This window comes from Agelaius phoeniceus, chromosome 36 (assembly GCF_051311805.1).
Source record: "Agelaius phoeniceus isolate bAgePho1 chromosome 36, bAgePho1.hap1, whole genome shotgun sequence".
Lineage (NCBI taxonomy): Eukaryota > Metazoa > Chordata > Aves > Passeriformes > Icteridae > Agelaius > Agelaius phoeniceus.
Genome location: NC_135300.1, coordinates 2,208,950 through 2,235,830, shown reverse-complemented (window position 1 = coordinate 2,235,830; position 26,881 = coordinate 2,208,950). Strand labels below are relative to the sequence as shown.

The following is a 26,881-nucleotide window of genomic DNA, read 5'->3' as shown; positions in this document are numbered from 1 at the left end:
GACCTCCCCTCCCCCCCCAGGCCAACTCTCCCCCCGTCATCGTCAACACCGACACCCTGGAGGCCCCGGCCTATGTGAGCCCCAAAAAACCCCAAAATCTCCCCAAAATCCACCCCAGAACCCTCTGGAATCCCTCCCCCAAAATTCCCCCCAAAATGCCCCAAAATTCCATCAAAATCAGCCCAAAATTCCCCAAAAATTCCATTAAAATCAGCCCAAAATCCCCCCAAAATTCCATCAAAATCAGCCCAAATCCATCCCAAAATCCCCCCAAAAAATTCCATCAAAATCAGCCCAAAATCCCCCAAAAAATTCCATTAAAATCAGCCAAAAAAATTCCATTAAAATCAGCCCAAATCCATCCCAAAATCCCCCAAAAATTCCATCAGAATCAGCCCAAAATTCCCCAAAAAATCATCAAAATCAGCCCAAATCCATCCCAAAATTCCATCAAGTCCAGCCCGAAGTTCCCCCCAAATCTCCCCAAAATTCCCCCAAAATCCCACCAAAATTCCCATCAAATTCAGCCCAAATCCATCCAAAATTCCCCAAAAATCATCAAAATCAGCCCAAAATTCTCCCCAAAATTGCCCTAAATCCTCCCAAAATCCAACCCCAAATCCACCCCAAATCACTCAAAACCCCACCCAAAATTCCCAAAAATCACCCAAAACTCCCCAAAATCCCAAATTCTGAAATTCCCAATCCAAAATTCCCAAAATTCCCAATTTCCCAAATTCTCCAATTCCAAATATCCAAAAATTCCAAAATCCCAAATTCCCAAGTTCCAAAAAACCCAAAATTCCCAAATTCCCCAGTTCCAAATCCGAAATCCCAAATTCACCAAAATCCCAAAAGTCCCAAATTCCCAAATCCCAAAATTCCCAAATTCCCCAAATCCCAAAATTCCCCAAAATCAAAAAATTCCCCCAAATCCCCAAATCCTCAAATTCTCCAAATCCAAAAATTCCCAAATCCAAAAAACCAAACAATCCCAAAATTCCAAATTCCCCAATTCCAAAAATCCCCAAAATCCAAAAATTCCCTGAAATCCCCAAATCCCAAAAATTCCCCAAAAATCCCCAAATCCCAAATTCCCCAAAATCCCAAAATTCCAAATTCCCCAAATCCCAAAAATTTCCCAAATCCAAAATTCCAAATCCCAAATTCCCCAATCCCCAAAATCCCCAAATCCCAAAAATTCCCCAAAATCCCCAAATCCCCAAATTCCCTAAAATCCCCAAATCCCAGAAATCCCAAAAATTCCCCAAAATCCAAAAGATTCCCCAAAATCCCAAATTCCCCCAAAATCCGCAAATCCCAAAATTCCCAAGTTCCCCAAATTCCCCAAAATCCCAATTCCAAAAATCCCAAAAATTCCCCAAATCCCCAAAATCCCAGAAATCCCCAAATTCCCTAAAATCCCCAAAATCCCCAAATCCAGAAATTCCCCAAAATCCCCAAATTTCCCAAAATCCCCAAATTTCCCCTTTTTTTTTATTTTCTTGGCAGGTGAACGGCACCGAGGGGGAGATGGAATATGAGGAGATCACCCTGGAGAGGGTGAGAGCCCCAAAAAATCCCCAAAAATCCCAAAAATCTCCCCAAAATCAACCCAAAATCCACCTGGGAACCCCAAAATCCCAAAAATCCCCCAAAATCGGCCCCAAAATCCACCTGGGAACCCCAAAATTTCCCAAAATTGGCCCAAAATGCACCTGGGAACCCCAAAAAATTGGAGCTGGGAGCCCCAAAATCGGCCCAAAAATTCAAATGGGAGTTCCCAAAATCCCCCAAATCCCCCAAAATCCACTCTGGGAACCCCAAAATCGGCTCAAAATCCACCAGGGAACCCCAAAAAACCCAAATCGGCCCCAAAATCAGCCCCAAAATTCAAATGGGAGCTCCCAAAATCCCCAAAAATCCACTGGGAACCCCAAAATTCCCCCAAAATTGGCCCAAAATCCACCTGGGAACCCCAAAAATTGGAGCTGGGAGCCCCAAAATCCACAAAAAACGGCCCAAAAATCCACCTGGGAACCCCAAAAAAGCCCAAAATCAGCCCCAAAATGCACCTGGGACCCCAAAATTCCCTAAAATTCAAATGGGAGCTCCCAAATCCCCCAAAATCCACTGGGAACCCCAAAATCCCCCAAAATCAGCCCCAAAATCCCCTGGGAACCCCAAAATCAGCCCAAAATTTGAAATGGGAGATCCCAAACCCCCCAAAATCCACCTGGGAACCCAAAATTTCCCAAAATTGGCCGAAAAATTCAAATGGGGACCCTCAAATTCCAATGGGAACCCAAAAAAATCCCACAAATCCACCTGGGAACCCCAAAATCAGCCCCAAAAAAGCCCCAAAATGCCCCTGGGAACCCCAAAATCAGCCCCAAAATTGAAAATGGGAGCTCCCAAATCCCCCAAAATCCCCCTGGGAACCCCAAAATCCCCAAAATCAGCCCAAAAATCTCTGAAAAATTCACCTGGGAACCCCAAAAAAGCCCCAAAAATTCAAATGGAGCTCCCAAATCCCCCAAAATCCACCTGGGAACCCCAAAAATCCCAAATCAGCCCCAAAATCCACTTGGGAACCCCAAAATCCCCCAAAATCAGCCCCAAAATTGAAATGGGAGCTCCCAAAATCCCCAGAAATTCACCTGGGAATCCCAAAAAAGCCCAAAATCAGCCCCAAAATCCCAAAATCAGCCCAAAAATCTCTGAAAAATTCACCTGGGAAGCCCAAAATCCCCCAAAATCAGCCCCAAAATGCACCTGGGAACCCCAAAAAAAACCCAAAATCAGCCCCAAAATGCACCTGGAACCCCAAAATCCCCAGAAATTCACCTGGGAACCCAAAATCAGCCCCAAAATGGACCTGGGAGCCCCAAAAAAAACCCAAAATCGGCTCAAAATCCACCTGGAATCCCAAAAAAATCCACAAATCAGCCCAAAATCAGCCCCAAAATCCCCCTGGAACCCCACAAAAAATCCCAAATCAGCCCTAAAATGCACCTGGGAACCCCAAAATCAGCCCCAAAATTGAAATGGGAGCTCCCAAATCCTCCAAAATCCCCCTGGAACCCCAAATTGCCTAAAATTGGCTCAAAATCCATCTGGGAATCCCAAAAAATCCAAATCAGCCCCAAAATCAGCCCCAAAATTCAAATGGGAGCTCCCAAAACCCCCAAAATCCCCCTGGAACCCAAAAACGCCCAAATTTCCTTTTTTTGGTTCTTTTTTCCAGGATTTTTTTTGGGTTTTTCAGTGCATTTTTAGGGTCTGGCTGTTCTGGGGGTTTTGGGGGTGGATTTTGGGGTTTTTTTTGGGTATTTTGGGTCTAACACAGCCCCAAAATCCATCTGGGACCCCCCAAAAAAAAACCCAAAAATTCAATTTTTTTGGTCGTTCTCAAGGAAATTTTTTGGGGATTTTTTGGGTTTTTTTTAGGGATTTTTGGATTTTTTTCGGGCCTGGCTGTTCTGGGGGTTTTTGGGGTGGATTTTGGGGTTTTTTTGGGATATTTTGGGGTTTTTTTTGGGGTATTTTGGGTCTAACAGGACCCCAAAAATCCATCTGGGACCCCCCCAAAAAAAACCCCCAAAAATTCAATTTTTTTGGGGTTTTTTTTAGGGATTTTTTAGGATTTTTTGGGGCCTGGCTGTTCTGGGGTTTTGGGGGTGGATTTTGGGGTTTTTTGGGGGTTTTGGGGTTTTTTTTGGGGTATTTTTGGGTCTAACACGACCCCAAAATCCATCTGGGACCCCCCAAAAAAAAAACCCCAAAAATTCAATTTTTTTGGTCGTTCTCAAGGAAATTTTTGGGGGATTTTTTTGGGTTTTTTTGGAGATTTTTGGGATTTTTTCGGGCCTGGCTGTTCTGGGGATTTTGGGGGTGGATTTTGGGGGTTTTTTGGGGTATTTTGGATCTAACACGCCCAAAAATCCATCTGGGACCCCCCGCAACAAAAAAACCAAAAATTCAAATTTTTTTGTTATTCTCAGGAAATTTTTTTGGGTTTTTTTTTTGTTTTTTTTGGAGATTTTTGGGATTTTTTAGGGCCTGGCTGTTCTGGGGGTTTTGGGGGTGGATTTTGGGGTTTTTTTTGGGATATTTTGGGCCTAACAGGACCCCAAAAATCCATCTGGGACCCCCCCAAAAAAAAAACCAAAAATTCAAATTTTTTTGTTATTCTCAAGGGAAATTTTTTTGGGGTTTTTTTTGTTTTTTTTGAGATTTTTGGGATTTTTTTCGGGCCTGGCTGTTCTGGGGGTTTTGGGGGTGGATTTTGGGGTTTTTTTGGGATATTTTAGGTTTTTTTGGGGTATTTTGGGTCTAACACGACCCCAAAAATCCATCTGGGACCCCCCAAAAAAACCCCAAAAATTCAATTTTTGGGTTTTTTTTAGGGATTTTTTAGGATTTTTTCGCGCCTGGCTGTTCTGGGGATTTTGGGGGTGGATTTTGGGGGTTTTTTGGGGTATTTTGGGCCTAACAGGACCCCAAAACCCCGCAGGGGAACTCGGGCTTGGGGTTCAGCATCGCGGGGGGCACCGACAACCCCCACGTCGGGGACGACCCCGGGATCTTCATCACCAAAATCATCCCCGGGGGCGCCGCCGCCCAGGACGGGCGCCTCAGGTGAGAAAGGACCCCAAAATCACCCAAAATTACCCCAAAATCACCCCAAAATCGGCTTCGGGACCCTCAAAAACCCCAAAAACCCCAAAATCCACCCCAAAATCATCCCGGGGGCGCCGCCGCCCAGGACGGGCGCCTCAGGTGAGGAATGACCCAAAATCACCCAAAATTACCCCAAAATCACCCCAAAATCAGCTTCGGGACCCTCGAAAACCCCAAAATCCACCCCAAAACCCCCAAAATCCCCGAAATTCACCCCAAAATCATCCCCGGGGGCGCCGCCACCCAGGACGGGCGCCTCAGGTGAGGAACGACCCCAAATCACCCAAAATCACCCCAAAATCACCCCAAAATCACCCAAAATCACCCCAAAATCACCCCAAAATCGGCTTCGGGACCATCAAAACCCTAAAAATGCCCCCAAAACCCCAAAATCCACCCCAAAATCATCCCCGGGGGCGCCGCCACGCAGGACGGGCGCCTCAGGTGAGAAAGGACCCAAAATCACCCAAAATCACCCCAAAATCACCCCAAAATTGGCTTCGGGACCCTTGAAAACCCCAAAATCCACCCCAAAAACCCCAGAATCCACCCCTAAAACCCCCAAAATCCAACCCAAAATCCCCGAAATTCACCCCAAAATCATCCCCGGAAGCGCCGCTGCCCAGGACGGGCGCCTCAGGTGAGAAAGGACCCAAAATCACCCCAAAATCACCCAAAATCACCCCAAAATTACCCCAAAATCGGCTTCGGGACCCTCAGAAACCTTAAAAATCCACCCCAAAAACCCCAAAATCCACCCCAAAATCCCCAAAATCATCCCCGGGGGCGCCGCCGCCCAGGACGGGCGCCTCAGGTGAGAAACGACCCCAAATCACCCAAAATCACCCCAAAATCACCCCAAAATCGGCTTCGGGACCATCAGAAACCTTAAAAACTCCCCCTAAAACCCCAAAATCCACCCCAAAAACACCAAAATCCACCCCAAAATCCCGAAATTCACCCCAAAACCATCCCTGGAAGCGCCGCCACCCAGGACGGGCGCCTCAGGTGAGGAATGACCCAAAATCACCCAAAATCACCCCAAAATCACCCAAAATCACCCCAAAATCACCCCAAAATCACCCAAAATCACCCCAAAATCGGCTTTGGGACCATCAGAAACCTGAAAAACGCCCCCTAAAACCCCAAAATCCACCCCAAAACCCCAAAATCCACCCCAAAAACCCCAAAATCCACCCCCAAAAACTCCCTAAAAAAACCACTCCAGGACAGGCGCCTCAGGTGAGGAACGACCCAAAATCACCCAAAATCACCCAAAATCACCCCAAAATCACCCCAAAATCGGCTTCAGGACCCTCGAAAACCCCAAAATCCACCCCAAAAACCCCAAAATCCACCCCCAAAAACACCCAAAATCCACCCCAAAAACCCCAAAATCCACCCCAAAATCATCCCCGGGGGCGCTGCCGCCCAGGACGGGCGCCTCAGGTGAGAAACGACCCCAAATCACCCAAAATCACCCCAAAATTCCCCAAAAATCCCCAAAATCACCCAAAATTCCGGATTTTTTCCCAAAATCCCTGGAATTTGCCCCAAATCCAGGGTGAATGACAGCATCCTGTGTGTGAACGAGGCCAATGTGCAAAACCCTCCTGGAACCAACCCCAAAACTGCCCCGAATCCACCCAAAACCGCCCCGAATCCCCTCAAAATCCCCAAAAATCACCCAAAATTTTGGATTTTTTCCCAAAATCCCCCGATTTTGCCCCAAATCCAGGGTCAATGACAGCATCCTGACGTGCGGGAGCTGCCCCCAAAACCCTCCCCTAGAACCTCCCCGAAACCGCCCCGAAACCCCACAAAATCCCCAAAAAATCCCCAAAAATCACCCAAAAACCACCAAAAATTCCGGATTTTTTCCCAAAACCCCCGGATTTTGCCCCAAACCCAGGGTGAATGACAGCATCCTGTTTGTGAACGAGGCCGACGTGCGGGAGGTGCCCCCAAAAACACCCCTAGAACCTCCCCAAAATGGCCCCAAAACCACCCAAAACCGCCCCGAAACCCCACAAAATCCCCAAAAAATTCCCCAAAAATCACCAAAAATCACCCAAAATTCCGGATTTTTTCCCAAAATTCCGGATTTTTTCCCAAAACCCCCGGATTTTCCCCCAAACCAGGGTCAATGACAGCATCCTGTTTGTGAACGAGGCCGACGTCCGGGAGGTGCCCCCAAAACCTCCCCTAGAACTGCCCCAAAACTGCCCCAAATCCACCCAAAACCGCCCCGAAACCCCACAAAATCCCCAAAAATTCCCCAAATTCTGGATTTTTTCCCAAAACCCCCTGATTTTGCCCCAAACCAGGGTGAATGACAGCATCCTGTGTGTGAACGAGGCCGACGTGCGGGAGCTGCCCCCAAAACCCTCCTGGAACCAACCCCAAAACCGCCCCAAATCCCCTCCGAACCTCCCAAAATTCCCCAAAAATCACCAAAAATCACCAAAAATTCCGGATTTTTTCCCAAAACCCCCGGAATTTCCCCCAAATCCAGGGTGAATGACAGCATCCTGTTTGTGAACGAGGCCGATGTCCGGGAGGTGCCCCCAAAACCTCCCCTAGAACTGCCCCAAAACTGCCCCAAATCCACCCAAAACCGCCCCAAACCGCCCTGAAACCCCACAAAATCCCCAAAAATTCCCCAAAAATCCCCAAAATCACCCAAAATTCCGGATTTTTTCCCAAAATCCCTGGAATTTGCCCCAAACCAGGATCAATGACAGCATCCTGTTTGTGAACGAGGCCGACGTGCGGGAGGTGCCCCCAAAACCCTCCTGGAACCAACCCCAAAACCGCCCCAAATCCCCTCCGAACCTCCCAAAATTCCCCAAAAATCACCAAAAATCACCAAAAATTCCGGATTTTTTCCCAAAATCCCTGGAATTTCCCCCAAACCCAGGGTGAATGACAGCATCCTGTTTGTGAACGAGGCCGACGTGCGGGAGGTGCCGCACTCGGCGGCCGTGGAGGCGCTCAAGGAGGCCGGGGCCGTGGTGCGGCTCTACGTGATGAGGAGGAAGGCGCCGGCCGAGAGGGTGGTGGAGGTCAAGCTCATCAAAGGGCCCAAAGGTACCCAAAAAACCCCAAAATTATCCCCAAAAAAAACCCCAAAATCCAGCCCAAAATCCAGCTCAAAATCCAGCTCAAAATCCAGCTCAAAATCCAGCCCGAAATCCCCCAAATCCAGCCCAAAATCCATGAATTCCACCCCGAAATACAGCTCAAAATCCCCTAAATCCACCCCAAAATCCACCCTGGAATCCACCCCAAAATCCAGCCCAAAATCCATCCCAAAATCCATGAATTCCACCCCAAAATCCATCCCAAAATCCATGAATTCCATCCCAAAATCCATCCCAAAATCCCCCAAATCCAGCCCAAAATCCAGCCCAAAATCCATGAATTCCACCCCAAAATCCACCCCAAAATCCCCTAAATCCACCCCAAAATCCACCCTGGAATCCACCCCAAAATCCAGCCCAAAATCCATGAATTCCACCCCAAAATCCCCTAAATCCACCCTGGAATCCAGCCCAAAAATCCATCCCAAAATCCATGAAATCCAGCCCAAAATCCATCCCAAAAACCCCCAAACCCAGCCCAAAAACCACCCCAAAATCCATCCCAAAATCCAGCCCAAAATCCATCCCAAAATTCATGAATTCCACCCCAAAATCCACCCCAAAATCCCTGAGATCCATCCCAAAATCCACCCCAAAATCCATGAAATCCACCTCGGAATCCACCTCAAAACCCACCCCAAAATCTCCAAAATCCACCCCAAAATCTCCAAATTCTACCCCAAAATTCCACAAATCCGCCCCAAAATCCCCCCCAAAATCCATCCCAAAATCCCCCCTGGATTCCCCAAATCCACCCTGGGAACCCCAAAATCGCCCCCAAACCCCCCCCAGGAGCCCCAAATTTTGGGACCTTCCGGGAGGGGACAATGAGGGGACAAGGAGGGAAGTGACACGGGTGACATGGGTGACACGGGTGACACACAGGTGACATGGGTGACAACGGTGGCACAGGTGACAATGGTGGCACGGGTGACAAAGGAGGGGACAATGAGGGGTGGCACGGGTGACACGGGTGACAACGGGAGGTGACAATGGGAGGGTTAAGATGGGAGAGGTGACAAAGGAGGGGACAAGGAGGGGTGACAACAGTGACACAGGTGGCACAGGTGACAATGGGAGGTGACAATGGGGGGGGGGTTAAAGTGGCAGGGCAGGTGACAAAGGGGGAGGTGACAACGGTGACAGAGGTGACAGAGGTGACACCATGGAGAGGGTGACATTTGGGGGGGAGGTGACAATGACAGGTGACAATGGGAGGTGACAATGTGGGGGTTAAAGCAGGGGAGGTGACAATGCCACCACCACCACAGGACAACGGTGACAATATGGTGACAACGGTGACAACGGCGACACCACGGATTTTTTGGGGGGTGGGGGTGACAGCGGGGGGGAGGTGACAGTGGGCGGGGTTAAAGCAGGGGAGGTGACACCACCATGACACAGGGGTGACAATGGTGACAACAGTGACAACGGCGACACCACGGATTTTTTGGGGGGTGGGGGTGACAGCGGGGGGGAGGTGACAATGGGGGGGTTAAAGCAGGGGAGGTGACAACAACAACGACACAGGGGTGACAATGGTGACAATATGGTGACAATGGTGACAATGGTGACACCACGGATTTTGGGGGGGGTGACAATGGGAGGTGACAATGGGAGGTGACAATAGGGGGCGGGGTTAAAGCAGGGGAGGTGACACCACCACGACCACCACAGGGGTGACAATGGTGACAATATGGTGACAATACGGTGACAATATGGTGACAGTATGGTGACAACAGTGACAACAGTGACACCACGGATTTTGGGGGGGGGGGGTGACATTGCGGGGGAGGTGACAATGGGGGGGTTAAAGCAGGGGAGGTGACAACAACAACGACACAGGGGTGACAACGGTGACAATGGTGACAATATGGTGACAATATGGTGACAATACGGTGACAATATGGTGACAATGGTGACAATATGGTGACAATATGGTGACAACGGTGACAACGGCGACACCACGGATTTTTTGGGGGGTGGGGGGGGTGACAGCGGGGGGGAGGTGACAGCGGTGACAATATGGTGACAACGGTGACAATATGGTGACAATATGGTGACAATACGGTGACAATATGGTGACAACGGCGACACCACGGATTTTTTTGGGGGGGTGGTGACAGCGGGGGGGAGGTGACAGCGGTGACAATATGGTGACAATGGTGACAATATGGTGACAATGGTGACAACGGTGACAATATGGTGACAATGGTGACAATATGGTGACAATGGTGACAATACGGTGACAACGGCGACACCGCAGATTTTTTGGGGGGCGGTGGGGGGGTGACAGCGGGGGGGAGGTGACAGCGGTGACAATATGGTGACAATACGGTGACAATACGGTGACAATATGGTGACAATGGTGACAATATGGTGACAATATGGTGACAACAGCGACACCAGCGACACCATGGATTTTTTGGGGGGGGTGGGGGGGGGGGTGACAGCGGGGGGGAGGTGACAGCGGTGACAATATGGTGACAACGGTGACAATTGTGACACCAATTTTGGGGCGGGGGGGGTGACAGCGGGGGGGAGGTGACAGCGGTGTCCCCCCCCCCCCCATCCGGGCAGGTCTGGGGTTCAGCATCGCGGGGGGCGTGGGCAACCAGCACATCCCGGGGGACAACAGCATCTACGTCACCAAGGTCATCGAGGGGGGGGCGGCGCACAAGGACGGGCGGCTGCAGGTCGGGGACAAGATCCTGGCCGTGAGTTGGGGACATCGTCGGGGACACTGGGGACACCGCTGGGGACACTGGGGGAGTCAGGGGTTTGGGGACATTGGGGGGTTTGGGGACATTGGGGGACATTGGGGGGTTTGGGGACACCGGGGGGATTGGGGACACCGGGGACATTGGGGGGCAGTTGGGGGGTTTGGGGACACCAGGGGGATTGGGGACACTGGGGACACCATTGGGGACACTGGGGGAGTCAGGGGATTGGGGACACCGGGGGGACTGGGGACATTGGGGAGATCAGGGACACCAGGGGGATTGCGGACACTGGGGGAGTCAGGGGGATTGGGGGACATTGGGGACACCAGGGACATTGGGGGACATTGGGGAGATCAGGGACACCAGGGGGATTGGGGACATCGTGGGGGCGGCAGGGGGATTGGGGAACATTGGAGGACTCGGGGGGATTGGGGACACTGGGGACACCATTGGGGACATTGGGGGAGTCGGGGGATTGGGGACACCGGGGAGATTGGGGAGATCAGGGACAACAGGGGGATTGGGGGACACTGGGGGGACTGGGGACACCAGGGACACCATTGGGGACATTGTGGGAGTCGGGGGGATTTGGGACATTGGGGACACCACTGGGGACACCACTGGGGACACTGGGGGAGTTGGGGGGATTGGGGGACATTGGGGGGTTTGGGGACATTGGGGACACCAGGGACATTGGGGGACATTGGGGAGATCAGGGACACCAGGGGGATTGCGGACACTGGGGACACTGGGGGAGTCAGGGGGATTGGGGGACATTGGGGGGATTGGGGGGATTGGGGACATCGTGGGGGTGGCAGGGGGATTGGGGACACCAGGGGGATTGGGGACATTGGAGGACTCGGGGGGATTGGGGACACTGGAGACACCATTGGGGACATTGGGGGAGTCAGGGGGATTGGGGACACCAGGGACACTGGGGGAGTCAGGGGGTTTGGGGACATTGGGGACATTGGGGACATTGGGGGAGTCAGGGGGACTGGGGACACCAGGGACACTGGGGGAGTCAGGGGGTTTGGGGACATTGGGGACATTGGGGACATTGGGGGAGTCAGGGGGTTTGGGGACACCCGGGGGATTGGGGACACTGGGGACATTGGGGGGGAGTTGGGGAGATCAGGGACATTGGGGGGATCGGGGACACCAGGAACATTGGAGGAGTCGGGGGGATTGGGGACACCAGGAGGGTTTGGGGACATTGGGGACATTGAGGGGGTTTGGGGACATTGGGGACACTGGGGACACTGGGGACATTGTGGGGGATTGGGGACACCAGGGGGGTTTGGGGACATTTGGGACATCATTGGGGACATTGGGGGAGTCAGGGGGATTGGGGACACATTAGGGACACCGGGGATGGCAGAGGGCTGGGGACATTGGGGACATTGGGGACACTGGGGGAGTCAGGGAGATGGGGGACATTGGGGGGTGTTGGGGACATCTGGGGACATCAGGGGGGCTTTGGGGACATTGGGGACAGCTGGGGGGGTTGGGGACATTGGGAGATTTTGGGATATTTGGGGACATTTTGGGGGGGTGGGGGGTGGCCGGGGTGGGACGGTGGCGCTGCTGTCCCCATTGTCCCCTCCTCCTTGTGTCCCCAAGTGTGCGTCCCCAATGTCCCCCAAATGTCCCAAACACTCCTGATGTCCCCTGTGTCCCCTGTGTCCTCAACGTCCCTATTGTCCCCAACCCCCCACAATGTCCTAAATCCCCAATGTCCCCAATGTCCCCAATTCTCCACAATGTCCCCAATGTCCCCAAACCCCCCCAATGTCCCCAACGGTGTCTCCAGGTGAACAACGTCATCCTGGAGGACATCATGAACAATGTCCCCAAATGTCCCAAACCCCCACCATGTCCCCAATGTCCCCAATGTCCCCAAACCCCCAAAATGTCCCCAATCCCCCCTGATGTCCCAAACCCCCCCAGTGTCCCCAATGTCCCCAATCCCCCCAAACCCCCACATTGTCCCCAAACCCCCCCAGTGTCCCCAATGTCCCCAACCCCCTCAATGTCCCCAACCCCCTCAATGTCCCCAATCCCCCCTGATGTCCCCAACGTCCCCAATGTCCCAAACCTGCCTGATGTCCCAAACCCCCCCAGTGTCCCCATGTCCCCAATGTCCCCAACGCTGTGATGTCCCAAACCCCCTCAATGTCCCCAATGTCCCCAACGCCTCGATGTCCCAATCCCCCCAGTGTCCCCAATGTCCCCAGTGTCCCCAATGTCCCCAACGCCACAATGTCCCAAACCCCCCCCAATGTCCCCATGTCCCCGATGTCCCAAACCCCCAGTGTCCCCAACGTCCCCAATGTCCCCAGTGTCCCCAATGTCCCCAATGTCCCCAAACCCCCCCAGTGTCCCCAATGTCCCCGCTGTCCCCAACGTCCCCGCTGTCCCGCAGGTGAACAACGTCAGCCTGGAGGACGTGATGCACGAGGACGCTGGTGGCGGCGCTCAAGAACACCTACGACGTGGTGTACCTGAGGGTGGCCAAGGCCACCGTGCCCGGCCTCGGGGACACCTACGGGCCCCCCGACGTCACCGGCTGTGAGTGACACACCCGGGGGCCTTGGGGACAATGGGGACATTGAGGGGCTTGGGGACACTGGGAGGACTGGGGACACTGGGAGGACTGGGGGGCTTGGGGACATTGGGGACAATGGGGACATTGGGGTCATAGGGGGGATTGAGGACAATGGGAGGATTGGGGGACATTGGGGACAATGGGGACACTGGGGGGGTCATCAGGACATTGGGGATAATGGGGGGATTGAGGGACATTGGGAGAATTGGGGACACTGGGGACGCTGGGGTCATCGGGACATTGGGGACAATGGGGGGATTGAGGGGATTGGGGACAATGGGGACACTGGGGACATTGAGGGACATTGGAAGGATTGGGGACACTGGGGAGATTGGGGTCATCGGGGACATTGGGAGGATTGGGGACACTGGGGTCATTGGGACATTGGGGACAATGGGGGGATTGAGGGGATTTGGGACATCGGGGACACTGGGGGAACTGGGGACATTAATGGGGACATTGGGGGACATTAATGGGGACATTGGGAGGCTTTGCAGGGGTTGGGGACATCAGGGATTTGGGGACACTGGGGAGGGACATCAGTGCTGGGATCCCCCCGTCCTTGTCCTCAGTGTCCCCAAGCGTCCCTTTATCCCCAAATGTCCTCAATTTCCTCAGTGTCCCCCGATGTCCCCAACTGTCCCCATTGTCCCAAATGTCCTGAATTCCTGTGATACCCCCTGATGTCCCTGATGTCCCCAACTGTCCCCAGTGTCACAAATGTCCTGAATCCCTGTGATACCCCCAATGTCCCCAACTATCCCCAACTGTCCCCAATGTCACAACTGTCCCCATTGTCACAAATGCCCTGGATCCCTGTGATTGTCCCCTGATGTCCCCAATGTCCCCAACTGTCCCCAGTGTCCCAAATTCCTGTGATACCCCCCAATGTCCCCTGATGTCCCCCGATGTCCCCAATGTCCCCCGATGTCCCTGATGTCCCCAATGTCCCCTGCTGTCCCCAGCCTACTCCGCCCACCTGGACTCGGAGCTGCCCCCCCAGAGCTTCCTGGGCCCCGAGTTCCCCCCGGCGCTGACCCCGACGTCCCCAAGGCGCTTCTCACCCGGCCCCAAGGAGCTGCTGCCCGACGACGACGTCCCCAGGTCTGTCCCCAAATGTCCCCAATGTCCCCAGGTCTGTCCCCAAGTGTCCCCAATGTCCCCAGGTCTGTCCCCAAGTGTCCCCAAGGGTCAGTCAGGGTCCCCAAGGGTCACTCAGGGTCCCCAAGGCGCTTCTCACCCGGCCCCAAGGAGCTGCTGCCCGACGACGACGTCCCCAGGTCTGTCCCCAAATGTCCCCAATGTCCCCAGGTCTGTCCCCAAGTGTCCCCAATGTCCCCAGGTCTGTCCCCAAGTGTCCCCAAGGGTCAGTCAGGGTCCCCAAGGGTCACTCAGGGTCCCCAAGGCGCTTCTCACCCGGCCCCAAGGAGCTGCTGCCCGACGACGACGTCCCCAGGTCTGTCCCCAAATGTCCCCAAGGTGTCACTGATGTCCCCAGGGGTCAATCAGGGTCCCCAAGGGTCATTCAGGGTCACTCAGGGTCCCCAAGGCGCTTCTCACCCGGCCCCAAGGAGCTGCTGCCCGACGACGACATCCCCAGGTCTGTCCCCAAATGTCCCCAAGTATCCCCAAGGTGTCACTGATGTCCCCAAGGGTCACTCAGGGGTGTCCCCAAGGCGCTTCTCACCCGGCCCCAAGGAGCTGCTGCCCGACGACGACGTCCCCAGGTCTGTCCCCAATGTCCCCAAGGGTCAATGAGGGTCCCCAAGGGTCACTCAGGGTCCCTCAGGGTCACTCAGGGGTGTCCCCAAAGCGCTTCTCACCCAGCCCCAAGGAGCTGCTGCCCGACGACGACGTCCCCAGGTCTGTCCCCAAATGTCCCCAAGTGTCCCCAAGGTGTCCCCAAGGTGTCACTGATGTCCCCATGGGCTCTGGAGGGTCCCCAAGGGTCACTCAGTGTCCCCAAGGGTCACTCAGGGGTGTCCCCAAGGCGCTTCTCACCCAGCTCCAAGGAGCTGCTGCCCAATGATGACGTCCCCAGGTCTGTCCCCAAGTGTCCCCAAGTGTCCCCAGAGGTCATTGAGGGTCCCCAAGGTGTCACTGATGTCCCCAGGGGTCATTCAGGGTCCCCAAGGGTCACTCAGGGTCCCCAAGGAGCTGCTGCCCAACAAGGATGTCCCCAGGTCTGTCCCCAATGTCCCCAACATTCCCAAATGTCCCCAACATTCCCCAATTCCCCCAAATGTCCCCAACGCCCCCGATGTCCCTGATGTCCCCAGGTGTCCCCAATGCCTCCAACGCCCCAAATGTCCCCAACATTCACAAATCCCCCCAATGTCCCCAACACCCCCCCATGTCCCCCAACGCTGCCGTTGTCCCCAATGTCTCCAATGCCCCAAATGTCCCCAACATTCACAAATGTCCCCGTTGTCCCCAACGCCCCCATTGTCCCTGTTGTCCCCAACACCCCTCAATGTCCCCAACGCCCCCGTTGTCCCCATTGTCCCCAATGTCCCCGCTGTCCCCAACGCCCCCATTGTCCCCGTTGTCCCCAACACCCCTCAATGTCCCCAAATGTCCCCGCTGTCCCCAGGGACCCCCGGCGCATCGTGATCCCGCGCGGCTCCACGGGGCTGGGCTTCAACATCGTGGGCGGCGAGGACGGCGAGGGAATCTTCATCTCCTTCATCCTGGCCGGGGGCCCGGCCGACCTCAGCGGGGAGCTGCGCAAGGGCGACCAGATCCTCTCGGTGGGTGGCCCTGGGGACACCGGGGACGCCCTTGGTGGCACCTGGGGACACCGGCGGGGCAGGTGGAACGGGGCGGTTTGGGCGGTTTTGGGGTTTTTTGGGTTTTTTTTGGGGTTTTTGGTTGTCACCATCATCATCCTCACCATGAGAAGGGGTCCCAGGCCACCCTCAGAGTGTCCCCAGGGTGTCCCCGGGGTGTCACCATCCGGTTGGTGGCACTTGGGGACACCTGGTGGCACTGGGGGTGGAGGTGGAACAGGGCGGTTTGGGCGTTTTTGGGGTTTTTTTGGGGGGTTTTGGTTGTCACCATCATCATCCTCACCACGAGGGAGGGTCCAAAGCTGTCCCCAGGGTGTCCCCAGGTGTCCCATCCCCTTGGTGGCACTTGGGGACACCGGCGGGGGAGGTGGAACGGGGCGGTTTGGGCGTTTTTGGGGTTTTTGTGGAGTTTTTTGGGGTTTTTTCGGGGGTTTTTGGTGGCCACCATCATCATCCTCACCATGAGGAAGGGTCCAAAGCCGTCCCCAGGGTGTCCCCAGGGTGTCCCCAGGGTGTCCCCAGGGTGTCGCAATCCCTTGGTGGCACTTGGGGACACCGGCGGGGGAGGTGGAATGGGGCGGTTTGGGTGGTTTTGGGGTTTTTTGGGGTTTTTTGGGGGGTTTTGGTTGTCACCATCATCATCCTCACCATGAGCAAGGGGTCTCAGATCATCCCTGGTGTCCCCAGAATGTCCCCTCCCACTGGTGACACCCTTGGGGACACCTGGTGGCGCTGGGGGTGGCGGTGGAACGGGGCGGTTTTGGGGTTTTGGGGTTTTTTGGGGTTTTTTTCGGGGTTTTTTGGGGGTTTTTGGTGGCCACCGTCATCATCCTCGACATGAGGGAGGGTCCAAAGCCACCCCCAGAGTGTCCCCAGGGTGTCTCCAGGGTGTCACATCCCCTTGGTGGCACTTGGGGACACCTGGGGTGGCAGTGGAATGGGGCGGTTTGGGCGTTTTTGGGGTTTTTTTGGGTTTTTTTTGGGGTTTTTTTGGGGGGTTTTGGTGGCCACCATCATCATCCTCACCGTGATTTTCATCATCAAATTTTCCCCGTTTTCCCCCCATTTCCTCTACACCAACCTTGTCCCCAAGTGCCACCACGTGTCCCCAAATGTCCTTTTCCTCATTTCCCCCCATTTTCCCCAATTTCCCCCCCATTTCCCACCAATTTCCCCCAATTTTCCCCAATTTTCCCCATTTCCCCCGCCCCAGCCCCATGCCCAAATGTCCCCAGATGTCCCCAAATGTCCCTTTCCCCATTTCCCCCAATTTTTCCCCCAATTTTTCCCCATTTCCCCTGCCCCAACCCCATCCCCAAATGTCCCCAAATGTCCCCAAATGTCCCTTTCCCCATTTACCCCCATTTCCCCCAATTTTTCCCCATTTCCCCTGCCCCAACCCCGTCCCCAAATGTCCCCAAATGTCCCCAAATGTCCCTTTCCCCATTTACCCCCATTTCCCCCAATTTCCCCCGTTTTTCCCCAATTTCCCCTGCCCCAGCCCCGTCCCCAAATGTCCCCAAATGTCCCTTTCCCCATTTACCCCCATTTTCCCCATTTACCCACCAATTTTCCCCCAATTTTCCCCAATTTTTCCCCCAATTTCCCCATTTTTCCCCAATTTCCCCTGCCCCAGCCCCATCCCCAAATGTCCCTTTCCCCATTTCCCCCCAATTTCCCCACCAATTTCCCCACCAATTTTCCCCAAATTTTCCCCAATTTCCCCCCAATTTCCCCCCAATTTCCCCCCAATTTCCCCCCAATTTTCCCCCAATTTTTCCCCAATTTCCCCTGCCCAGCTCCATCCCCACATGTCCCCAAGTGTCCCCAAATGTCCCTTTCCCCATTTACCCCCATTTCCCCAATTTCCCCCGTTTTTCCCCAATTTCCCCTGCCCCAGCCCCGTCCCCAAATGTCCCCAAATGTCCCTTTCCCCATTTACCCCCATTTTCCCCATTTCCCCACCAATTTTCCCCCAATTTTCCCCAATTTTTCCCCAATTTCCCCTGCCCCAGCCCCATCCCCAAATGTCCCTTTCCCCATTTCCCCCCAATTTCCCCCCCAATTTCCCCACCAATTTTCCCCAAATTTTCCCCAATTTCCCCCCAATTTCCCCCCAATTTCCCCCCAATTTCCCCACCAATTTTCCCCAAATTTTCCCCAATTTCCCCCCAATTTTTTCCCCAATTTCCCCTGCCCCAGCTCCATCCCCACATGTCCCCAGCTGTCCCCAGCTGTCCCCAAATGTCCCCAAATGTCCCCGCAGGTGAACGGGGTCGATCTGCGCGGGGCCACCCACGAGCAGGCGGCGCTGGCGCTCAAGAACGCCGGGCAGTCGGTGACCATCGTGGCCCAGTACCGGCCCGAAGGTGACATCCATGTCCCCAAATGTCCCCAAGGGTCACCAAGGGTCATCAGGGGTCCCAAAGTGTCCCCAAAGTGTCCCCAAAGTGTCCCCAAGGTACCTGGGAGTGTCCCCAGGGCCATCCCCAGTGACCATCGTGGCCCAGTACCGGCCCGAAGGTGACACCGATGTCCCCAATGTCCCCAAATGTCCCCAAGGGTCCCAAAGTGTCCCTAAGGTACCTGGGAGTGTCCCCAGGGCCATCCCCAGTGGCCATCGTGGCCCAGTACTGGCCCGAAGGTGACACCGGGAATGTCCCCAAATGTCCCCAAATGTCCCCAAGGGTCCCTAAATGTCCCCAGACCCCTGAGAGTGTCCCCAACCCCATGGGAGGGTCCCCAAGGGTCCCCAAGGGTGTCCCCAGTGACCATCGTTGCCCAGTACCAGCCCGAAGGTGACAATGGGAATGTCCCCAAATGTCCCCAAGGGTCCCCAAGTGTCCCTAAGGTACCTGGGAGTGTCCCCAAGGGTCACCAAAGTGTCCCCAAAGTGTCCCCAAGGTACCTGGGAGTGTCCCCAGCACCATCTCCAGTGACCATCGTGGCCCAGTACCGGCCCGAAGGTGACATCCATGTCCCCAAATGTCCCCAAATGTCCCCAAGGGTCCCAAAGTGTCCCCAAGGTACCTGGGAATGTCCCCAAGGGTCACCAAGGATCCCCAGGGCCATCCCCAGTGACCATCGTGGCCCAGTACTGGCCCGAAGGTGACATCGATGTCCCCAAATGTCCCCAAATGTCCCCAAGGGTCCCCAGACCCCTGAGAGTGTCCCCAACCCCATGGGAATGTCCCCAATGGTGTCACCAAATGTCCCCAAGGGTCACCCAGATCCTCTCCATGGCCTGAATCCCCCAATGATCCCCAAACACCCCCAAAATTCCCAATTTTCCCAAAACCGCCGGAATTCACCCCAAAATTCCCCATTGTTGCAGAGTACGTGCGCTTCGAGGCCAAGATCCCCCAAATATCCCCAAAAATCCCCAAAAATCCCCAAAATTCCCAAACTCCCCCAAACCCCCTCAATGTCCTGAACGCCCCAACGACCCCAAAGTTCCCAATTTTCCCAAAACCCCCGGAATTCACCCCAAAATTCCCCATTGTTGCAGAGTACGGGCGCTTGGAGGCCAAGATCCCTCAAAATACCCCAAAAATCCCCAAAAATCCCAAATATCCCCAAAATTCCCAAACTCCCCCAAACCCCCTCAATGTCCTGAACCCCCCAACGACCCCAAAATTCCCAATTTTCCCAAAACCCCCAGAATTTGCCCCAAATCTTTGCAGAGTTTGGAGGCCATGATCCCCCAAATACCCTAAAATATCCCCAAAAATCCCCAAAAATCCCCAAAATTCCCAAACTCCCCCAAACCCCCTCAATGTCCTGAACCTCCCAATGACCCCAAACACCCCAAAGTTCCCAATTTTCCCAAAACCCCCGGAATTCACCCCAAAATCCCCCATTGTTGCAGAGTACGGGCGCTTCGAGGCCAAGATCCCCCAAAATACCCCAAAAATCCCCAAAAATCCCAAATATCCCAAATCCCCCAAGCCCCTCCTTGACCCCAACGACCCCAAAGTTCCCAATTTTCCCAAAACCCCTGGAATTCACCCCAAATTCCCCCATTGCTGCAGAGTACGGGCGCTTCGAGGCCAAGATCCACCAAACATCCCAAAAATCCCCAAAAATCCCCAAAATTCCCAAACTCCCCCAAACCCCTCCTTGATCCCAACGACCCCAAAATTCCCAATTTTCCCAAAACCCCCGGAATTTGCCCCAAACCTTTGCAGAGTTTGGAGGCCAAGATCCCCCAAATATCCCCAAAAAACCCCCAAAAATCCCCAAAAAATCCCCAAAAAATCCCCAAATATCCCAAACCCCCTCAATGTCCTGAACCTCCCAACGACCCCAAAATTCCCAATTTTCCCAAAACCCCCGGAATTCACCCCAAAATCCCCCATTGCTGCAGAGTACGGGCGCTTCGAGGCCAAGATCCACCAAATATCCCAAAAAATCCCCAAAAATCCCAACTCTCCCAAACTCCCCCAAACCCCTCCTTGACCCCAACAACACCAAAATTCCCAATTTTCCCAAAACCCCCAGAATTTGCCCCAAATCTTTGCAGAGTTTGAAGGCCAAGATCCCCCAAATATCCCCAAAAAACTCCTAAAAATTCCCAAAAAATCCCCAAAAATCCCCAAAATTCCCAAACTCCCCCAAACCCCCTCAATGTCCTGAACCCCCCAACGACCCCAAAGTTCCCAATTTTCCCAAAAGCCCCGGAATTCACCCCAAATTTCCCCATTTTTGCAGAGTACGGGCGCTTCGAGGCCAAGATCCACGACCTGCGGGAGCAGCTCCTGAGCAGCAGCCTCGGCTCCGGCAGCGCCTCCCTGCGCAGCGACCCCAAACGCGGCTTCTACGTCCGGTGGGGACACCTGGGGACATTTGGGGACATTTGGGGACATTTGGGGACATCCAGGGGATTTGGGGCATTTGGGGGATTTGGGGTTGTTTGGGATTTTTGGGGATTTTTTGGGATTTTTTGGTTTTTTTGCCGATTTTTTGGTGAATTTTTGTGATTTTTTGCGATTTTTTTTGTGATTTTTTTGAGGTCTTTTTCAGATTTGGGATCTTGGGGACATTTGGGGACATTTGGGGACACCTGGGGCATTTGGGGGATTTGGGGTTTTTGGGATTTTTTTGGGTTTTTTTTTTGCAAATTTTCGTGATTTTTTTGGTGAATTTTTGGCCATTTTTTGAGGTCTTTTTCAGATTTGGGGGATTTGGGATCTTGGGGACATTTGGGGGGAGTTTGTGATTTTTTGGGGTTTTTTTTTTTGGGGTGTTCGGGATCTCTCGGCTCTGGGCTCTCACTGGGCTGGACTGGTTCATACTGGGATGGACTGGGATGAACTGGGGGACACTGAGGGTGACCCCGGGGAGGTGACAGAGGTGACAGAGGTGACAAAGGTGACGATGGCACCACAGGGCCCTCTTTGAGTGTGACAAGGCCAAGGACAATGGGGATGGAATGGGGACAATAAAGGACACCAGGAGCTCTGGGCTGAACTGGTTTATACTGGTTCATACTGGGATGGACTTGGATGACCCCAGGGGAGGTGACAGAGGTGACAAAGGTGACAGAGGTGACAAAGGTGACAATGGCACCACAGGGCCCTGTTTGACAAGGCCAAGGACAATGGGGATGGAATGGGGACACTGGGATGGACTGGGCTGAACTGGGCTGAACTGGTTCATACTGGGATGAACTGGGGGACACTGGGGGTGACCCCGGGGAGGTGACAGAGGTGACAAAGGTGACAATGGCACCCAGGGCCCTGTTTGAGTGTGACAAGGCCAAGGACAATGGGGATGGAATGGGGACACTGGGATGAACTGGGCTGTACTGGTTTATACTGGGATGAACTGGGGGACACTGAGGGTGACCCCGGGGAGGTGACAGAGGTGACAGAGGTGACAGAGGTGACAAAGGTGACAATGGCACCGCAGGGCCCTGTTTGACTACGACAAGGCCAAGGACAATGGGGATGGAATGGGGACAATAAAGGACACCAGGAGCTCTGGGCTGAACTGGGCTGAACTGGGATACTGGGCTGGACTGGGATGGACTGGGATGGACTGGGATGGACTGGGATGACCCCGGGGAGGTGACAGAGGTGACAAAGGTGACAGAGGTGACAAAGGTGACAATGGCACCACAGGGCCCTGTTTGACTACGACAAGGCCAAGGACGTGGGTTCCTGAGCCAGGCCCTGAGTTTCCGTTTCGGGGACGTCCTGCACGTCCTGGACGCCTCAGACGAGGAGTGGTGGCAGGCCCGGCTGGTGCTGCCCCCACAGCAGCCCCCGACATCGGCTTCGTGCCCAGCAAGCGCCGGTGAGACACCCACAGCCACTGGTTTATACTGGTTTATACTGGGAGTCACTGGGAGTGGATTCGGAGTGGTCACAATGGGGTTCAATGGGGTTCAATGGGGTTTAATGGCACTGGGAGGGCACTGGGAGGGACTGGGAGGGGCTTTAGGAGCACTGGGAGGTGACTGGGACTCACTGGGATAGACCTGGAGCCACTGGGAGCCACTGGTTTGTACTGGTTTGTACTGGGAGTGGATTCAGAGCGGTTCCAATGGGGTTCAATGGGACTGGGAGGGCACTGGGAGTTACTGGGAGCACTGGGAGTGGTGGCAGGCCCGGCTGGTGCTGCCCCCACAGCAGCCCCCCGACATCGGCTTCGTGCCCAGCAAGCGCCGGTGAGACGCCCACAGCCACTGGTTATACTGGTTTATACTGGTTTATACTGGAGTCACTGGGAGTGGATTCGGAGTGGTCACAATGGGGTTCAATGGGGTTTAATGGGGTTTAATGGCACTGGGAGGGACTGGGAGGGAGTTTAGGAGCACTGGGAGGTGACTGGGACTCACTGGGATAGACCTGGAGCCACTGGGAGCCACTGGTTTATACTGGTTTGTATTGGTTTATACTAGTTTGTACTGGAGTCACTGGGAGTGGATTCGGAGCGGTTCCAATGGGGTTCAATGGGACTGGGAGGGCACTGGGAGTTACTGGGAGCACTGGGAGTGGTGGCAGGCCCGGCTGGTGCTGCCCCCCCAGCAGCCCCCCGACATCGGCTTCGTGCCCAGCAAGCGCCGGTGAGACGCTGGTTCATACTGGTTTGTACTGGTTTGTACTGGAGTCACTGGGAGTGGATTCGGAGCGGCTCCAATGGGGTTCAATGGGACTGGGAGGGACTGGGAGGGCACTGGGAGTTACTGGGAGCACTGGGAGTGGTGGCAGGCCCGGCTGGTGCTGCCCCCCCAGCAGCCCCCCGACATCGGCTTCGTGCCCAGCAAGCGCCGGTGAGACGCTGGTTCATACTGGTTTGTACTGGTTTGTACTGGGAGTCACTGGGAGTGGATTCAGAGCGGTTACAATGGGGTTCATGGAGTTTAATGGGGTTCAATGGCACTGGGAGGGCACTGGGAGCACTGGGAGCCACTGGGAGGGCACTGAGAGGAGGTTTAGAGCATTGGGAGTCACTGGTTTGTACTGGAGTCACTGGTTTGTACTGGTTTATACTGGTTTGTACTGGGAGTCACTGGAGTGGATTCGGAGTGGTTCCAATGGGGTTCAATGGCACTGGGAGGGCACTGGGAGTTACTGGGAGCACTGGGAGTGGTGGCAGCCCGGCTGGTGCTGCCCCCACAGCAGCCCCCCGACATCGGCTTCGTGCCCAGCAAGCGCCGGTGAGACGCTGGTTCATACTGGTTTGTACTGGTTTGTACTGGGAGTCACTGGGAGTGGATTTGAGTGGTTATAATGGGGTTTAATGGGGTTTAATGGCACTGGGAGGGACTGGGAGGGCATTGGGAAGAACTGGAGGGAGTTTAGGAGCACTGGGAGGTCACTGATTTATACTGGGAGTCACTGTTTATACTGGGAGTGACTGGTTTGTACTGGGAGTCACTGGGAGTGGATTCGGAGCGGTCACAATGGGGTTCAATGGGGTTTAATGGCACTGGGAGGGACTGGGAGGGACTGGAGGGACTGGGAGGGGCTTTAGGAGCACTGGGAGGTGACTGGGACTCACTGGGATAGACCTGGAGCCACTGGGAGCCACTGGTTTGTACTGGTTTGTACTGGGAGTCACTGGGAGTGGAATAGGAGTGGTCACAATGGGGTTCAGTGGGGATCAATGGGGTTCAATGGCACTGGGAGGGACTGGGAGCCACTGGGAGCCACTGGGAGGGCACTGAGAGGAGGTTTAGGAGCACTGGGAGTCACTGGTTTGTACTGGGAGTCACTGGTTTGTACTGGTTTGTACTGGGAGTGGAATTGGAATGGTCACAGTGGGGTTCAATGGGGTTCAATGGGGTTCAATGGCACTGGGAGGGCACTGGAGCCACTGGGAGCCACTGGGAGGAGGTTTAGGAGCACTGGGAGTCACTGGTTTATACTGGGAGTCACTGGTTTGTACTGGTTTGTACTGGGAGTGGATTCGGAGCGGCTCCAATGGGGTTCAATGGGTTCAATGGCACTGGGAGTTACTGGTTTGTACTGGTTTGGACTGGGAGCCAACATTGGGGTGTTCCAGCAGGGTTCAGCGGCACTGGAAGGGCACTGGTTTGGACTGGTTTATACTGGTTTGGACTGGTTTATACTGGTTTGGACTGGTTTGGACTGGGAGTCACTGGAGCTTTACTGGTGTAACTGGGATGAACTGGGAGCCACTGGGGAGGAACTGGAGCCTTACTGGTGGCTACTGGGAGGGGACTGGTCTGAACCGGTCCTTACTGGTGCAAACTGGTCCAAACTGGTCCTTACTGGTGCAAACTGGTCCTTAATGGTCCAAACTGGTCCTTACTGGTTGCAGGGTGGAGCGCCGGGAGTGGACGCGGCTCAAGGCCAAAGATCGGGGCCCGGGGGCTCAAGGTGGGGCCTGAAAATCCCCGAATTTCACCCCAAAAATTCCCAACATTTCCCCTAAAAATCCCCCCCCAAAAAAATCCCCAAAATTTCACCCGGAAATCCCCAAAATTGCCCCCAAAATTTCCTGAAAATTCCCCCCAAAACTCCCCCCAAAATCCCAAAGAAGTCGCAAAAAATCCCCCAAAACCCCGCAAAATCTCCTCCAAAATCCCCCAAAAATTCCCCCAAAAATCATGAAAAATCCCAAAAAATCACCCCAAAAACTTCTCCAAAAAATCCTCAAATAATCTCCTCCAAAATCCCCAAAAAAATCCTGAAAAAACCCAAAAAAATCCTCCAAAAATCTCTTCCAAAAATCCCCAAAAAAATCCCCCAAAATCCCCCAAAAAATCCTCAAAAAATCCCCAAAAAATCCCACAAAAATCCCACAAAAATCCCCAAAAAATCCTCAAAAAATCCCCAAAAAATCCCCCAAAAATCCCACAAAAATCCCCAAAAAATCCTCAAAAAATCCCACAAAAATCCCCAAAAAATCCCACAAAAATCCCAAAAAAATCCTCAAAAATCCCCTCCAAAAATCCCCCAAAATCCCCCCAAAATCCCCAAAAAATCCCACAAAAATCCCAAAAAATCCCCCCAAAAAATCTCAAAAAAAATCCCCCAAAAATCCTGAAAAATCCCAAAAAATCACCCAAAAAAATCCCAAAAAAATAAAAAAATCCTCAAAAAATCTCTTCCAAAAATCCCCCAAAATCCCCCCAAAATCCCCCAAAATCCCCCAAAAATTCCCAAGAAAATCCCAAAAAAATCCCAAAAAATCCTCAAAAAATCCTCAAAAAATCTCTTCCAAAAATCCTCCAAAAATCCCCCAAAAATTCCCCAAAAAATCCCCAAAAATCCCACAAAAATCCCCAAAAAATCCTCAAAAATCCCCAAAATCCCCCCAAAAATCCCCAAAAAATCCCACAAAAATCCCAAAAAATCCCCCCCAAAAAATCTCAAAAAATATCCCCAAAAAATCCTGAAAAATCCCAAAAAATCACCCAAAAAATCCCAAAAAAATAAAAAAAATCCTCAAAAATCTCTTCCAAAAATCCTCCAAAAATCCCAAAAATCCTCCAAAAATTCCCAAGAAAATCCCAAAAAATCCCAAAAAATCCTCAAAAAATCCTCAAAAAATCTCTTCCAAAAATCCTCCAAAAATCCCCAAAATCCCCCCAAAAATTCCCCAAAAAATCCCAAAAAAATCCCAAAAAAATCCTCAAAAAATCCCCCAAATCCCCAAAAATCCCCCAAAAATCCCCCAAAAAATCCTCCAAATCCCCCCAAAAATCCCCCCAAAAAAATTCCCCAAAAAATCCCAAAAAATCCTCAAAAAATCCTCAAAAAATCTCTTCCAAAAATCCTCCAAAAATCCCCCAAAATCCCACAAAAATCCCCCAAAAATCCCAAAAAAATCCCCCTAAAATCCCCAAAAAATCCTCAAAAAATCCCCCAAAAATTCCCAAAAAATCCCAAAAAATCCTCAAAAAATCCTCAAAAAATCTCTTCCAAAAATCCCCCAAAATTCCCCAAAAAATCCCAAAAAATCCTCAAAAATCCCCTCCAAAAATCCCCCAAAATCCCCCAAAAATCCCCCAAAATCCCCCCAAAAATCCCCAAAAAATCCCACAAAAATCCCCAAAAAATCCCCCAAAATCCCCCAAAAATCCCCAAAAAATCCTCAAAAAATCCCCCAAAATTCCCAAAAATCCTCAAAAAATCCTCAAAAAATCTCTTCCAAAAATCCTCCAAAAATCCCAAAAAATCCCCAAAAAATCCCACAAAAATCCCCAAAAAATCCTCAAAAAATCCCCAAAATCCCCAAAAAATCCCCAAAAAATCCCACAAAAATCCTCCAAAAAAAATCTCAAAAAAAATCCCCCCAAAATCCTGAAAAATCCAAAAAAATCACCCAAAAAATCCCAAAAAATCCTGAAAAATCCTCAAAAAATCTCTTCCAAAAATCCTCCAAAAATCCCCCAAAATCCACAAAAATTCCCCAAAAATTCCCCAAAAAATCCCAAAAAATCCTCAAAAATCCCCTCCA

At 53.0% G+C, this 26,881-nt stretch overlaps 1 protein-coding gene across 1 annotated transcript in view; it reads left to right on the top strand.

Moving 5' to 3' along the window:
- Positions 1–26,881, top strand: part of DLG4 (discs large MAGUK scaffold protein 4) — a 44,852-nt gene that overhangs the window by 10,769 nt on the left and 7,202 nt on the right. Inside the window, 15 exon segments of the mRNA XM_077192910.1 lie at positions 21–74; positions 1,513–1,563; positions 4,517–4,641; positions 7,604–7,773; positions 10,407–10,543; positions 12,975–13,016; positions 13,018–13,120; positions 14,123–14,261; positions 15,751–15,907; positions 18,213–18,315; positions 20,657–20,771; positions 21,857–21,888; positions 22,100–22,182; positions 22,555–22,616; positions 24,737–24,795. Coding sequence (XP_077049025.1) covers positions 21–74; positions 1,513–1,563; positions 4,517–4,641; positions 7,604–7,773; positions 10,407–10,543; positions 12,975–13,016; positions 13,018–13,120; positions 14,123–14,261; positions 15,751–15,907; positions 18,213–18,315; positions 20,657–20,771; positions 21,857–21,888; positions 22,100–22,182; positions 22,555–22,616; positions 24,737–24,795 — 1,432 coding nt within the window.